The 15,921-nt window shown below is 45.7% G+C and overlaps 1 protein-coding gene across 1 annotated transcript in view; it reads left to right on the forward strand.

The window, feature by feature from the left end:
- plxna3 (plexin A3) overlaps positions 1–4,690 on the forward strand; it is a 234,280-nt gene extending 229,590 nt beyond the window's left edge. Inside the window, exons 30-32 of the mRNA XM_063208712.1 lie at positions 552–764; positions 2,697–2,847; positions 4,371–4,690. Of these exons, the coding sequence (XP_063064782.1) occupies positions 552–764; positions 2,697–2,847; positions 4,371–4,466 (460 nt within the window). The 3' untranslated portion in view covers positions 4,467–4,690. The remainder of the gene's footprint in view (positions 1–551; positions 765–2,696; positions 2,848–4,370) is intronic.
- The last annotated feature ends 11,231 nt before the right edge of the window (positions 4,691–15,921 follow it).

The following is a 15,921-nucleotide window of genomic DNA, read 5'->3' on the forward strand; positions in this document are numbered from 1 at the left end:
TTCCATCTCTTTCCATGGCTCTCTCCTGTCTCATCTGTTCTTTGACAGAAAAGTTGTCGTTTTTGTTCAAGACAATTTTCTGTGTGAACAGAATTTCATGTTTTCACATCTAGCCATAGCCTAATGGCTAGGGCGGTGGTCTTAAGATCACAGGGTTGCAGGTTCAAACCCCAACCTATTTTTTAGAAAGTGCGCTCAACTCCCAACTGTTTCTTACAAGGTTTTCGGGTGCAAGCAAACAGCAAAGTTCATGTTTTGTAAAAAAGCCGTGCTCTCGGGTGTAATTCTTGCAGTTTTAATCTACTGGGTTAGCATGACAGGCCTAAGCCTTCTTCAGCGTCTTTGTAGCTTTTTTACTTAATCAAAGCCCCAACCTTACCTCTTCATGTGCCTCCATCCAAGGCAGAAGTGCCCTTGAGCAACGCACCTTACCACACATTGCTCCAGGGACTGTAACCAATACCCTGTAAATATCTGTAAGTCGCTTTGGATAAATACATCAGCTAAGTGTACTATAATTATTTCTTTCTTATGTCATCTTGTCCTGACAGCCTGCCTCTGCGTTTCTGGGTGAACGTGATCAAGAACCCCCAGTTCGTCTTCGACATCCACAAGAACAGCATCACGGACGCATGCCTGTCGGTGGTGGCCCAGACCTTCATGGACTCCTGCTCCACCTCCGAGCACCGACTGGGCAAGGACTCGCCCTCCAACAAGCTGCTCTACGCCAAGGACATCCCCAACTACAAGAGCTGGGTGGAGAGGTGAGGGCCAGGGCAGGGCAGGTGTGTGTGTGTGTGTGTGTGTGTGTGTGTGTGTGTGCGTGCGCGTGCGTGCGGGCGGGCGGGCATGTGCATAAGGACATCCCCAACTACACGGGCTGGGTAGAGAGGGCAGGACAGGGCAGGCCTGTACATTTCTGCGTGCATGAGTGTATTTGTGTGTGGGCATAAGGACATCCTCAACTACACGGAGCGGGTTGAGAGCTAAGGGCACTGGGGCAGAGGCAGCACCAGTTGCCATGTTTGGGGGGGAGGGGGGTGGATGGCGGGGTTTGGTGTAGGGGAGAGGTTAAGAAAGGCTCGCTGACCAGATGGTGCATGCCTGTCGCCTCAGTGCCCGCCGCCTCAGTGCCCGCCGCCTCAGTGCCCACCGCAGACTTAGCCTACCAAGCCATAGTAGTGTGGCCGGTAATGGAAGAGGTCTGTCGCTCTTATTTAACTGCGTCTCTACTGTAAAGACTGTAAGGATCAAAGCTGGAGGTGAGGTCACCCAGGCACATGTTGGCATGTTTTTTTGGGGGGAGGATGGATGGCAGGGTTGGTATAGGGGGAAAGGTTAACATTCTTCCACTGACCAGATGTTGCATGCCTGCAGTTTGACGTCCCGCACCAAGCTACAATAGCCACAGTAATGGTACTGGTCTGCCATTGTCATTTGACAGTGTTTCTACTGTAAACTCTGCCTAATGATTAAAGCTGTATGCGAGGGCATGGGGGCACAAGTCGGCATGTTTTCAGGTGGTGGGGGGAGTGGTGTGCTGTAGGGGGTCTTAAGAGTCTGAGATTACCTGGGCAAGGTTAAGACTGTAGCACTCTGTCCAGATGGTATGTGCATGTGGTAAAACATCCCATACCCTGATACAGTAATGGGAGCAGTAATGGTAGGGCTCTGTCACGGTCATTTCAGTGCATTTAACTGTAATATAATTCTGACCTAGATTCTGACAACTAAGCAGCACTGTCACTCAGGGTGTCATTCACTTGACTGAAATGTGACGTTTTATTTAATGCATGCATAGAAAGTGTGACACGTGTATTGAGAAATGTAGAAAAATGTAAGAGTTATTGCATAGCATTAGCATTGCTGCGTTAGTGATGGACACTGCATAAATACTGTAATACAGCAGAATCACATGAGGTGTTCTCTGACAGAGCAGAATGTCAAGGAAAAGCAAACTTGAGGATGGAACTTTAAAACTGAAAAAAAACACCCGACTCTGATGGATGTACAGGGGGACCAGGGTGCTTCAGCATTTGCAAAAACCCCAGCCCAGCCAAGCTCAGGGTGAGCGTTATCTAAATTTACTTCTGCCTGCCCCGCATTTGTAGTCATTTCCGGGGCGTTGGGAAAGGGAGTCCATTCCAGGCTTTAGGAGTGATTAGAGCATTGTGTTTCACCCTGACATTCCAATTTTCGGGGCAGTAAAAAAGCCACTCGGAGTCCTCTGTCTTGCGGACCCTTCCCTTCCACTGTTTGTTCGCGCACTCAGTGTGCCATAAACGGCACTGGGGTGAAAGTAATGATGCCATTTAATCTGCCCCAAAAAGTAAACATGCTGCCCATCTGTCAGTGTGCATGACGTAGAGGCCAAGTGCAAGAACAACCATTTTCAGTGTTTTTTAAAAAAGTGTGTGTGTGTGTCGGTGTGTGTGTGTCGGGGTGTGTGTCGGTGTGTGCGTGTGTGTGCGTGTGTGTGTGGGTGTCGGTGTGTGTGTGTGTGTCGGTGTGTGTGTCGGTGTGTGTCCATGTGTGTCCATGTAGCAGGTATTGCAGGTATAAGTATATCAGCAAGATGCCCAGCATTTAAAAAAGTGTGTGTGTGTGTGTGTGCGTGCATGCGTATGTGACTGCATTTGTGTGTGCGTGTGAGACTGTATTTTAACATTTTGTGTGTTTGTGTGTCCGCTTGGCAGGTATTACAGAGATATCAGCAAGATGCCGAGCATCAGCGATCAGGACATGGACGCTTATCTGGTGGAGCAGTCACGTCTCCATGGCACCGAGTTCAACACACTCAGCGCCCTCAACGAACTCTACTTCTACATCAACAAGTACAAGGAGGAGGTAAGAACCGCTGTCTCGTCGATATGGCCTACCTGTACCTGTCGAGCTTCGCTACAAACTAATCCGCAGTTTTGGACTTTTGGTTAGGGCTACGGCAAAAAAAAATGTCAAGTAAAGTAACATACATCAAGCCCAATAGTTTTGCTTGATCCATGTGACGTCAGGTGAACACCCCTTTAGGAGACCTGTGGTTAGGAGACCTTTGGAGACTTTAGGTTGAGAATAGATGCTATAGATGGCGATAGCACACATCTTATTTCAAGCCACCACCAAACACCACAGAAAGAGAAGAAGGAGGAGGGGACAACACCCCCTTAGGAGACAGAAGTTGAGCCCACTCCTTTGCATTGGGGAGGTGGGGGGGGTTGGGGTATCTTACTCCACTAGATGATTCTTTGGCTACGGTACGTTAACAGCCAACTGGAAGCTCATTTAGACGAAGCAGTCAACAGTATCTTGACAGAACACCGGCTTTGCTTTGCTCTGCACCAGGTTCCACTTACTCCCTCTGAAGACAAGGTCAGCAGGCCTAAGTCATGTGCAGACACACCAAACAGTACCAGCACAGTGTCTTGTAGTCAGAGATGCTTGCATATAACAAAAAAAGGAGAAGGAAGGTTTCATGGTTTTCTTCCAAACCAAATATCTTTTCTCGAAAATGTTGGGTTAGCACAGCCAGAAAATGCTTCTGCACCACAAGTAAGGGGACCGTTTGGTCGACTCATAATGTACTTACGGGCAAAACCCTCCAAGATGGCATGCGCTGAAAACCACCAGGATGTCAACTCGAATGTCTGTCACTCGCACATTTTCCTCAGTGTCATATTGGTAAAGGCATATTTGTATATAAATCTGCGCCACTGTACACAGATCACCGTTTCAAAGATGGAACCGTTCTAGCTGGGGGAAGGATTTGTGGTGGCAGCCCCTAGCAACAGATGTGGAAAACATAAGAGTTATGCAGGGCCATCAGGAAATCATACTGCTTATTGGAGCAACTCTGCCCAGTCAGAATTATTCAGAAATGTAGGAAAATATTACAGTGCACCAACCTGGATATTGCTTTAAAGACTTAGCTTGGTTTCTTTACGAAAATCTTTGCATAATCTTGCTTTTAGCACATTTGCAGAATTCGAAAAACTAATAACATTTTACAATTTAAGTCACATTTTAGAGATCCTTATCAACTGTTGAGTGTAGATGCACAGTCAGAGATGTTTTGCACGTGTGATTGCTATGGTGATATACTGCATGTTAACCGACATTTAAAAGTGCAGCACCATAAATAAACCGTCTAGTGTTCCAGTACTTGTTTGTGTTTCTATTAAAACACAGCTCAATTAGCAGATTGCTATCAACTAATGGAGTTTGTGTCTGACTTCTGCTCTGCATTTGTGTTTTTTCTCCTCCTCCACCCACTCCTTTCCATTTTTCCATCTCTCTCTCTCTCTCTCTCTCTCTCTCTCTCTCTCTCTCTCTCTCTCTCTCTCTCTCTCTCTCTCTCTCTCTCTCTCTCCGCACAGATCTTGACGTCGCTGGACAGGGATGGTTACTGCCGCAAACACAAGCTGCGGCACAAACTGGAGCAAGCCATTAACCTGATGTCAGGCAGCAGCTGAGGACCGCCACTGATGCATCCTGGGAAGAGAAGAGGGGGAGGGGAGGAAGAAGGGGTGGGGGTGTGGGTGATGGGGGCAAGGAAATGCTGAGGTTGGAGTTTGAAAGTCTGTGTGAATGCCTGCGTGGATGTGTGTGTGTATGTGACAGAATGCGTTTTATGTAGCTGTGTATGCACACAGCTGAGGGGTGGTGTGGAGGTGGAGGTGGCAGGGGGCTTTTTGGGTAATTGGGAGACTGGGGTTACGGAATTGGGAAGGGTGTGGGGTGGGATGGGGTGGGGTGGGGTGGTGGGTGGGTGGGTGGGAGGAGTTGTATTGATTATCAGACCTGTGTTGGAGAAGACGTCCACAGTTTGCTATGGAAAAAGGGGGCGGAGGATACAAATGACACTGGACAATCAACTCTTAAGAACCACAGCACAGCACAAAAGCCCGATGTATCTAAACCCAACCCCCCCTCCTGCGCCCCACCCGTCTCAACCCGCAACCACCCCCCTCTTATAACTCTCTCCAACACCTCTACCTGCCATTCGCCAGTGGGGAATCTCAAGACAATTACTTTCTTTCTTTTGAGTTGGCTTCTTCTCCTCCTCCTCTATCCTCCTCTTCTTCCTCTCCCTCTTCTTCTTCTTTCTTTCTTTCTTTTTCACACTGGCCTTTTTTGTTCTTCTCTTTGAAAAAAAGGACTCTTTAAAAAGCAACTGCCTAAAACTCAATGGATGTGGACTACTGTGGATATAATGAGATACATTCCATGAAAAAGGCATATGTGACGTTGCCTTGGAAACTGTGCTGAATTGCCAAGCTAGTGCCATGGAAAGGTTAACTTTCATTCACTCTGGGGTGGGTGTGTGTGAGGGCAGGGGTGCGGGGGGTGGGCGTGGAGTGGAGTGGAGGTGTGGGCGTTTGATGGGGTGGGTGGGCAAAAGAATAGAAACGAGAAAAAAAGGCAAAGATAAGATTGTTGGGATATTAATATGTCTTAGTAAATCCAAACTATGCCGTGGACTTTTTGGCATTGATCAGTGGAGAAAAAAACAATACGTAACAGAAAAAAGAGGACAATATGAAAGATGAAGATTTAAAAGAAAAAAAAAACAATTAGAAGAACGACCAACCGACCGACATACCGACAAACTTGGAAAAAAAAGAGATGCTGTGCAGAACCAACCCAGGTAGATTAGAGACACTCGAGGCAGCAGCAGCAGCCATCCTGACTCACGGCCCCAGGACACACACACACACACGCACACACACACACACACATGCGTTCTGGGTTCGTGCGCAGCCCCCTTGTGGGGGAACTCAGACAGACTGAAAGACAGACCAGACAGACACGCCCTGGAGCAGGAGGAAGAAAGGGGCCTGTACAGCACGGCCTGGAGACAAGGGACTTGATTCATCACCTGGCACATCTCTCAAATGCCATAGACGTTACAAAAAAAGCGCCTTTGTTTCTTCTACTTGTCTTTTTCTCTTTTTTTGTTTCATTGCTGTTCCTCTGCTCTTTGAGAAAAAAACTGTGTGGGTGTGTGTGGGTAGGGAGAGGGAAAGGCCAAGCCGGGAGAGGCCAAAGTCGGATGGATGGGCGCACTGGCCTTATGGGTTTTTGGTGAGAGTTCACAGTCCGTTTCTTGAAAGCTTGCCTTTCTGATTTTTTTTGTTTCGTTGTTGTCACCGTCGTTGTTGTTGATGTTGCATTCTGGACGGATACAAACCTCTGTCTGTCTGTCCATGCTGACGGATGCGCCCCGCCCCAAAATGGATCTCTCTTTCTTTTTCAGCCAAGCGTATCAATCGACTGAGGCCGCTCAATGTTTGAACTCCACTGTGCAACTTTTTAAGGCTGGAGGAGGCGCATCCGGTCATAGCCTTAGGTCTCCCCAACACTACTGACATGGAAAAAACAACAACAACAAAAAATACAAGTTGCTCCGCTCACATCAGGTGTCTAAAACATGTGTATCCGACCCTCAAAAGAGCAATAAGTCTGAGAATCAAGAGTGAGCCATTATCAGTAAAAGACATCCACTCTTTTCGACATGCTGTTCATAATAAACCACTACGATTTTGGGGGGTGTTTTTACGCAAATGTTCCAACAACTATCTTGTGTTTATCCGCGCCTTTTTTGTGTAGACGCTTCACATGCGAATGCTCTCTTACTGATGTTTTCTTCCCCCGCAAGCATATGTTTCTGTTCCTAAGCACAGTTACAGACACACATTTCACAGTTACATGTCTGCTTTAAGTCGTTTACAAATGCATGTGGACTCCTGGCAGTTTCACTGAGCTCTTTCGAATATGGTACACATTTATGCCATTTAGGTTTTGTTTTTGCCAAATGTGTTTCATGCAACTCCAAGCACAATAATGGAGGGCTTCACAGCCTACACACAGTCATTTGAAATGATCATTTTAACCCCTTTTTGCCGTTACTATTTTGGGAACACCCTCGACTCCCTCCAGAGTCTGTACTGAGCCAACATCTCCAACACTCCTCCACCACTGTTTTACAAGTCTGTGAAAGAAAAAAACATTTCACACATCGCTCATTTGGCTTGCAGCTCTCTCTGCACAAAAAAGCATTTTGGTTGCGCTTTTTCGAACAGTACTTGTAAACATTAAGGCCTTTTTTTATGAGTCATCATTTTTGTACATAGGCCTCACGCACACATAATCACTGACACCTACACATACAAATAGAAACAAATGCACATTTGTGTCCCTGGTGTACATTGTGGTGAGGTATAACCAGAGACTGCTGATGCTTTTCCATGGCAGTAGTGTGTAGCGGAGTTTTGTGACAGAGCTGTTTACGTTCAGCCATTTTCCCAAATGTCTCGGGGAAAACGCATTATGATATAACCTGAGGCCCAGTGCTGTAATACTGGCCTTCAGAGGGGTTTTGTATTATTGCCATTCTTTTCATTTCCGTGTGGTTCTGAGTTCTGCCCTTTTCCAATGAAGTATTTATTGTGTCTAATTTATTGTGCATAATTTATTTGTGCTTTTGCAAAAAAAGAAAACAAGAATGTACACAAGTCTCATGTACAGTATTGGTGACTACGCATATTCTCATTCAGCTTCGTCATTGCTTTTTTTTCGTGTAAGAATGACACAGCAAGAGAATGAATTTCTTGGACAGTTTTTCCCCACATTTTTTTTTTCCTGAACTGCATATCAAGAACTTTTGTTGATTTTTGTTTTGTTTTCACCCCTCACTAAAGGATTGTACAACTGTACCACTGGCCCCTTATATTCGCCAATCCCCATTTTAATACTGTGGAGACACAAAAAGATAGCTTATATTCTGACCAAAGTTTTTGAGAGTAAATAGAGAGGCATGGCATAGGGACTGAGATTCTACTGAGACGTGGGTTTAATAATTGCTGTTTTTGTGCAAAGGAAGTTTTGAGACTTAACTGTCTACTCTCTGAAGTACGTTGTATTCCTCCTTGTTGGCTTGTTCCCTCGATTCCAAACCGGCCTGCTAAACACTACAGCTGTACAGTGATGCTAACAACCCTGGCATACTTTAACGCAAAATCAGGCTCACTGTATACAAAATAGTTATTTTATACTGTTTTATTTTTGCTCTCTATGAATGTTAAAGCAACTTCCCCCTGAGAGCTCCTCATTAAGAGATGAAAGTAGTATCCCGTCCTCCTCTCCTCTCCTCTCCTCTCCTCTCCTCTCCTCTCCTCTCCTCTCCTCCTGCCCCCTCTCCTCTCCTCCCCTCTCCTCTCCTCCCCTCCCCTCCCCTCTCCTCTCCTCTCCTCTCCTCTCCTGCAGAGTTTCACATTAGCCAGGCAGTGGCCTGAACGAAAATGTCTTGGAGGATGGATGAGTAATTAAGGTAGCATACTTGCTCACTGGACTAGAAGGCTTCATGAACCTACAGCACATATCTTTTCATTACACGCAACTCCGGGAAAATGAATGTGACTATAAAAATCACACCGAGAGTGAATAGGAGAGAGTGAAAGGGGGGAAAGAAACGGTCATGATGGCCTCTGCAGACAACAAATCAGTTCTCTCTCTCTCTCTTTCGCGCACATACTCTGCTCTTACTCCATTCTCAAGGCGAGATGATGCTGCCTCCGATAGCTAGCTTGCTGGTGTGCACGACTCATTAACATTTTAAAAGCTGCAGGAGGATAATTAAAGAGGAAGTATCCCTCTGAACATTCGTTTGTTATTTTTGGGGAAGGGGCTTGAAAGGAGGTCAGTGGATGGGAATCTGGGTCTTCTTTCTCTTCCTCTTCTGCAGGGATTTCTGCTTCTTCTGTTTTTTTCCTTCACAACGGGGGTGGGTAGAGGGCCACTAACAGCTTTGGCTGAGCCCGGGACAAAGTGATCTGAAAGCCCTCCCCTTGTACATACAGTACAATGTAATAGGGACTGGGCCTCCCCGATCCCTGGGCACGGGACAACCAACCCCTTTGCCCCCCTTTTGGCTTCACTGGGTGGGTACAGTAGGTGGGGGGAGTGAATGGGGGAGTGGGGTGTCTGGAATGGAAATGCCTCAGTCAGAAAAACTGCTGCCTAGCCTGCTCACTCACTCGCCAAAAGGTGCCAGGTCAGCATGGCAGCTGGATTATGGATATCAGAGCACCGGATGAACCACTTTCTCGAATTAAAAGCCATCATAAATCTCGCAACGTGCATAAAGTGCTGATATTTTTTCCCCACCTCTCACTTTTGTGGAAACTCTTGGTTAAAAACCATATTGTAATAATGCCTGACTAGACCCACCACCAACGACAACACTTTATTGGAACAGCAAATCATCCTACGTGATAGTTTAATTGTATGTGTTCCTTAACCACCAACATATGCGCATCTCAAATCACCCAAATACGTATGAAGACATCACAACACAACACAACACTGCAGTCCCCCAGAGACTGGTTTTAAAGGGCCTTGCATTTTACGAGAAGCAGAACTCAGAGCCACAACAGAGCCAGACGCAATGATTTTGTTATCGTATTGTGGTAAACAGCATAATAATAATAATGATGATCATGATGATGATAATGATGATTATATTCCAAAAGCACCTGCAGTGTGTGAGGGCGTGGAGTGAGAGAGTGAGTGCAGATCCGTGGTGTTTCTCAGTAGTTACTGTAGAGGAAATAATGTCAGTTTTTTAGAAAACCATCGCTGCATTTCAAAGTCAGTGTTCTTGTAAAAGCATCTTTGTCTCAGATAAATTAATTCTAATTTATTTGTTGGATTTTTTTTTCTTTTTGTCGGAATTATCCCAAATGTTTTAATCAATTTAAACGTAACAGACTTGTTTACAGTTTCAAAGATTATATGGAGTTTATTAACGTTTGTGTCGGGGAGGAAGTAGCGTTGTGACTGAGTGATTGACTGGTCGGTTGGGTGGGTGACTGCTCTGCCTAGTCCTTAATTCTATATAAATATATAAATATATTTTGTATAATTATTGGTTTTGAAATGTTTCTTTTTAAATTATTGTTTTTTGTTTTTGGGTTTTTTTTAGTTTATTTTTATCATGAGTTTTGTTTTTATATTTTCGTTCGATTTGAAGGAGCCGCCAGAGTAGAATCCTTCAAACTTGCTGGCTGTGTGGAAGTGTTTTGTATATATTTGCACTTTTTTTTTTTAAAGAACTCGGTCAGAGAGGTTTTGAGAAATTGGATTCTAACTTAATGTTCAAATGACAAGCATGGTCTTTTTTCCTTTTTGTTTTGCTAATTAAAGATATGTGGATGATGCTGTATATTCTTGAATGTTTTGTTTGTATATTATCTGCAAGGCCTATTTTCTCCGATCAGCTTGATGTTTTCATTCAAATAAAAGTGAATGTTTTAGTTAAAAGTCTAAATACTCAGATATTGCACACTACAGCAATCCTAATGCTGAGACAGTAAAGACATGACAAGAAAAACTAAATAACCACAATCCATTTATGCACCCTTACAAAATGGCTGTGACAAAACACCACATGCTGTCATATGTGGGCCTTAATAGATTTCTCACGCACACACACACACACACACACACACGTGATTTTTTTGAAGCTGGCAAGCTACTGTAACGGCTACTGCACCTGAAGTGGGTCAGCTAGCTTGTTTCTGCTGTAGAGTACCTCCTGGAATGCGAAGTATGGCACTATGCTAGACAACAGCCCAAAGCCATTAATCTGAGATCAGAGGAAATGATGGAGGACACACGTTGGCTCTCGCGGGAACAGGCTAGCGGGAGCTCCCATCCCCACCATGCATTGGACAAGGATATGAACACCAGGGGGGATAGGCTACGTGTGCATGCCTTTTAACTACCGCTCTACAGTACTGTACACATGCATACATTTAGCTTTTTTGGTACAGTAGAAGAGAGCGGGGAGAAGAAGAAAGTTAGACACTGTTTTTCTTCTTTCTCTTTTTTTCTCCCAAACTCATTAATTAGGACAGCTAGATCAAAGTAGTGGTTCATCAGGCGCTTGGTTGGTTGTGTGAGTGGATGTGGAAGGAAAGACGACCTAAAAAAGCAAACAACTCCAAGGTGAAAAAAATGCCCTCCTCCTCCAGTACCCTTCAAAACAACACACGGCACTATTTAAAACAGCTTAATGAATACAGTAAGATGAACGTTGTGTTGTATTGTTATGGCGTGTCCTAGTTATCACCTAATTATTAGTGCAATATGGTGCAATAGCAGCACTGGAGTGCATCAGGTGATCATTATGAGTGGAGAAGGTAATGAGTGGACCCTCCAACACACATCCTTTGAAGTGTCACATTGACAGTCATTGAGGATGACTTTCAGCCATATTGTTTTCACAAACAACATAAATCCTCAGACATCAGTCTGCTTTTGTTTTTCTGAATCTTTTATCGCGCACAGGCTTTTTCCACAGTCATCTCTGGTAGCCCATTAAAAATTAACATTGTTTTTGCTCTGCCCTCCTTAAAACGATGTGGTCATGCTACCTGGGAGTACTTATGTACAGCGCGGCAGCCACCCTGTAGTATACTGTATGTGAGATGGTTTCCCATCGCAACAAATTAACCGCTAAACTTGAATGAAAAATTCAACAGATTTTGACAGACACCCTTACACGTGTTATGGATGAGTCATTCAAATGCTGATTTCTCCCTCTCTCCCTCTCTCTCTCTCTCTCTCTCTCTCTCTCTCTCTCTCTCTCTCTCTCTCTCTCTCTCTCTCTCTCTCTCTCTCTCTCTCTCTCTCAGCATGCCCCACTATCTATAGAATACACAATTCCGCTTTCTTTTATTTTGTGGAAGTGAAGGGTGCAGTGGAATGCCAATGCCTACACAAATCAATCCCTTCTCCCCTGTCTCCCCCTTTTTACTGTCTGGTATTTGTGTGTAGAGGAGGAGGAGGAAGACGAGAAAGAAGGGAGGGAGGTGGAAAGAAGCTGGAGGAGCATGAATATTTATGTCGGAAAGAGAAAGGAAGAGAGAGAAAGTGAGGGAGCTAGTGAGGGGGTACGGGAAGGAAAGAGAGAGGCAGTGAGTGAGGGAGATGGAGGAGAGAGGGGGATAGTGAGTGAAAGAGCAAAACGGGTAATGCATCTTATGCTATAGGAAGAGAGGGAGAGACTGGAGGAGAGAGAGAGTAAAAAGGGGGCTAATGCAGAGATAGAGAGAGTGAAAGAAAGAGAGAAAGGGGTGCTGCATCTTAGGAGAGAGACAGAAAGAGATAGAGAGAGTAGTGGAGGGATGAGCGTTGCCAGCGGAAGAGAGCTGCTCCTGCAGACAAAAGGGAAGGATTACAGAGAAAGAGGGAAAAACAGGCAGGCGGCGATACACAGGGAGCCTCTTGGGTGTTAGTTGGGGTGGGGGGAGAATAGGAGGAGTGGGGGGTGTTGGGGTAGGGGGAGTAGAGGAGGTGTGGGGTGTGTCGGGGTAGGGGGACTATAGGAGGGGTGGGGTGGGGTGTGTCGGGGTAGATTTGGGAGAGGAGGGAGGGGTGGGGGGCTATAAATAAGTAATTCATACTGTGGGTGCTCATTAGAGGAGCGCTGTGAATCCTGTGGGGAGAGGAGGAGACTGTGGCAGTGCAAAAGTACAAAATAACAGCACACGTACACCAGCGGCAGACGCAACAACGTATGCGGAAGAAGCAGGCCTTATGTGTGTCTGTGCGTCTGTGTGTCGCAAAAACAAAAACCATGTGCCAGCAACACAGATAGACAGACAGACAGCTAGATAGACAGACACGCTTCCATCTTCAACACCCACACACACCTAGAATGCGACAGTCATCCACAAAAACACTTCGACCTGTGTGAGCTGACAGCTCTCTTTTAGCCAGCCTAATATTGACAGACTTCATGCTGTCTTTTGGTGTCAGCCTTTACACAGACAGATTGTGTGTGTGTGTGTGTGTGTGTGTGTGTGTGTGTGTGTGTGTGTGTGTGTGTGTGTGTGTGTGTGTGTGTGTGTGTGTGTGTGTGTGTGTGTGTGTGTGTGTGTGTGTGTGTGTGTGTGTGTGTGTTTACAATGTCAGCTTTTACACAGACACATAGCGTGTGTGTGTGTGTGTGTGTGTTTACAATGTCAGATTTTACACAGACACATAGTGTGTGTGTGTGTGTGTGTGTGTGTGTGTGTGTGTGTGTGTGTGTGTGTGTGTGGTCGTAAGACCTCCATGATGGGGAAGCAAAGAGGAATGTAACACTTCAAGGAAACTCACCGAGAAGGTTCCATCATGTTCTGACTGGTTATTTTTTTTCTGTTTTTGAAAGGAGAGTCGATTTTTTTAAAAGACCAAATTCATCAATAGGCCCGGCAGCCCAACTGCAAACAAAAAAACAGCCATAGATCTTCCGTTACGTAAACACATTAGTCTCTCCCTCCACCACTTCCCTCAGGCAACCAAAAAATATTTGCCGTTATTTTTCACTGGTGAGAAATTGTATTCAATTAAATTGATTAATAACAATCATTTTATTTGGAGAGATTTAACACACACTCAAGGACAATTAGGGAAAAGGTTAAATTAAAAAGTCATTCTCCTAATTGGCTTCTTTCAAGGAAAAAAAATATTCACCTCAAATATGCCCACAAAACACAAACACAGCCACCGCAGAACAACAAGCAAACCACCCGTAACTCCCAACACCGCCCCCACACTGCAGAGAGGGAGAAAGAAACGGGGAGAGGGAGAGAGAAGGAGAGAGAGAGAGAGAGAGAGAGAGACGTGGGGGTAGACAGAAAGCGTGTGTGTGTGTGTGAGAGAGAGAGAGAGAGAGAGAGAAAGAGGTTGAGGGAGAGCGAGAGAAAGAGAAAGAGGTTGAGGCAGAGAGAGAGAGAAAGAGGTTGAGGGAGAGCGAGAGAAAGAGAAAGAGGTTGAGGCAGAGAGAGAGAGAAAGAGGTGGAGGGAGAGGGAGAGACAGAGCAAGGGAGGCAAGGAGATGGAGGAGAGGAAAAAAACAAAACAAAAGATGCCTCTGACCATAACAACTTTATGCACTTTCCCCCTGGGCTCCTCTTCCTTATCGTGCCCACTGGGACAGCTCTGAATAATGCCTCTGCGTTCGCCGTGTCTGCTCCACTTAGTGGCTGACCAATGTTGGGCCATTCGTACACTGTCAGGGAAAGGTGCAGCAGGGAAGTCCATATGCATCTTCCTGTCATTGCAGGTCTAATTTAATCCCAATCCGCGGGCATCAGACACGGTTTGGGAACCACTCTGGAAAATTAAAAGCTAACCACACCACTAGGGCTGCAGCGCACCCCACACCACACCACACCACACCACACCACCCCACCCCAATAGAGAAGGCTCTCCGACACCACCTCCTTCCCCAACCCCTAATCAAATACCAGGCCAGTTCCCATTCCACTGTGCCTTCCTTGGCCTCCTCTCCTCCATTTTCTCATCATCCTCCTCCATCACCATCACCACCACCACCTCCAACCCCATACGTCCCATCCCCATCCCCATCCCCATCCCAGACCCAGATCCTGCATCAGCCATTTAAAATATTTTGCATTTCATTGATTTCTCTGGGTTTTTATTCTCCCACCCCATCCTCCGGACCACTGCTCCATTGATCTCCTGATTAATGAGGAGCGGGGCCCATGAACAGCAGCAGACACGCATGCATGCACACACGCACACACACACACGCACGCATACGTACACACACACACGCACATACGCACACACACACAGACAGACGCACACACACGCACACACACACACACACACGCACACACACACGCACACACACGCACGCATACATACACACACACACATGCACACATACGCAGACATACATACACACACACACACACGCACATACGCACACACACACACACACACAGACAGACACACACACATACACACGCAGAGAGCCATGAAAAGGAGCCTCTTAAAACTCTCAGAGTAAAAACTCCAAAAAGGCCTCCTTGACACAAAAAAGGAACTGTGTGTGTTAACAGCTTTGGCGAGTGCATTTCACAATTAGAAATGAGGTAGCGTCCAATTAGGTAATTGCGTTTTTGGAGTAGGGGGTAAGAGAGAGAGACAGAGTAATAGGTATGTTTTTTCCCCTCTTTATTCCACCCCATCAATGTGGTTGAAAAGAGGGAGAATTCAATAAAGCTTAGAAAACCAGCCCAGGGAAAAGATCTTGAAGTGGGTTTCACAGACAGTAATTGGAAATTGCAGATGGCAATATTAGAGTTTCTTCATGCCCGTGTGTCTAGGGCTGTGTATACTTCAACTGTCTCTCCAAGGCACCAACCTTCAGATCAACAAACCGTTATTGTAGGCTATTGAACAGCATGGGGAGGCGTTTGTTTGGGGATGGGGATGGGGATGGGGATGGGGATGGGGGCGTGGTATTCAGGGGCCTTGTTATTTCATTTGGTGAACCGCACCAGGGCAGATGTAGATTGGTACCCAGCGGGACTCGTCATCCCCACAGAAAAATCACTGAACAGGTAATAATTATCAAACATGGTGACATATTGCATTTGAAAGGTCTACATTTTCCCTTGAGGTTAGAGGGCCAATACAATACTTTTTCTTTTTTCTGTTTTGTCTCGGAGCTACAAAATGATAAATGTGGCAAATAATGTGAAAACAACGGCAACTAGAGAGAGGGGGAAAAAAGGGAGCGAAACTTTAAAGCCATAACTGCGTTTTAGCTACTGAGAAGTTCCGCCTCACACACAACCTTGACCTCAAAAATATTGGCAGGGACTTCGATCTAGAGGGAGAGTTTTTGTAACGTTGGACTCAGTTGAGAGAACAGGCATTGTATTTTGGGAGTGTGTGTGTGGGGGTACAGTAGGCTTTTGGGTTTCTTATCACACTCCGAGTTCTGCGGCTTGCTGAAGTCAATGAAGCGTATCTGCAAAAGGAATAAATCTCCCCAAACGTCTCCCCTCACGGTGCTTTAGCCGAGTATCAATAGGAAAGCAGGTGTTGTTCAAGGTTCCAACG

Source organism: Engraulis encrasicolus, chromosome 10 (genome assembly GCF_034702125.1).
Source record: "Engraulis encrasicolus isolate BLACKSEA-1 chromosome 10, IST_EnEncr_1.0, whole genome shotgun sequence".
Classification (NCBI taxonomy): domain Eukaryota; kingdom Metazoa; phylum Chordata; class Actinopteri; order Clupeiformes; family Engraulidae; genus Engraulis; species Engraulis encrasicolus.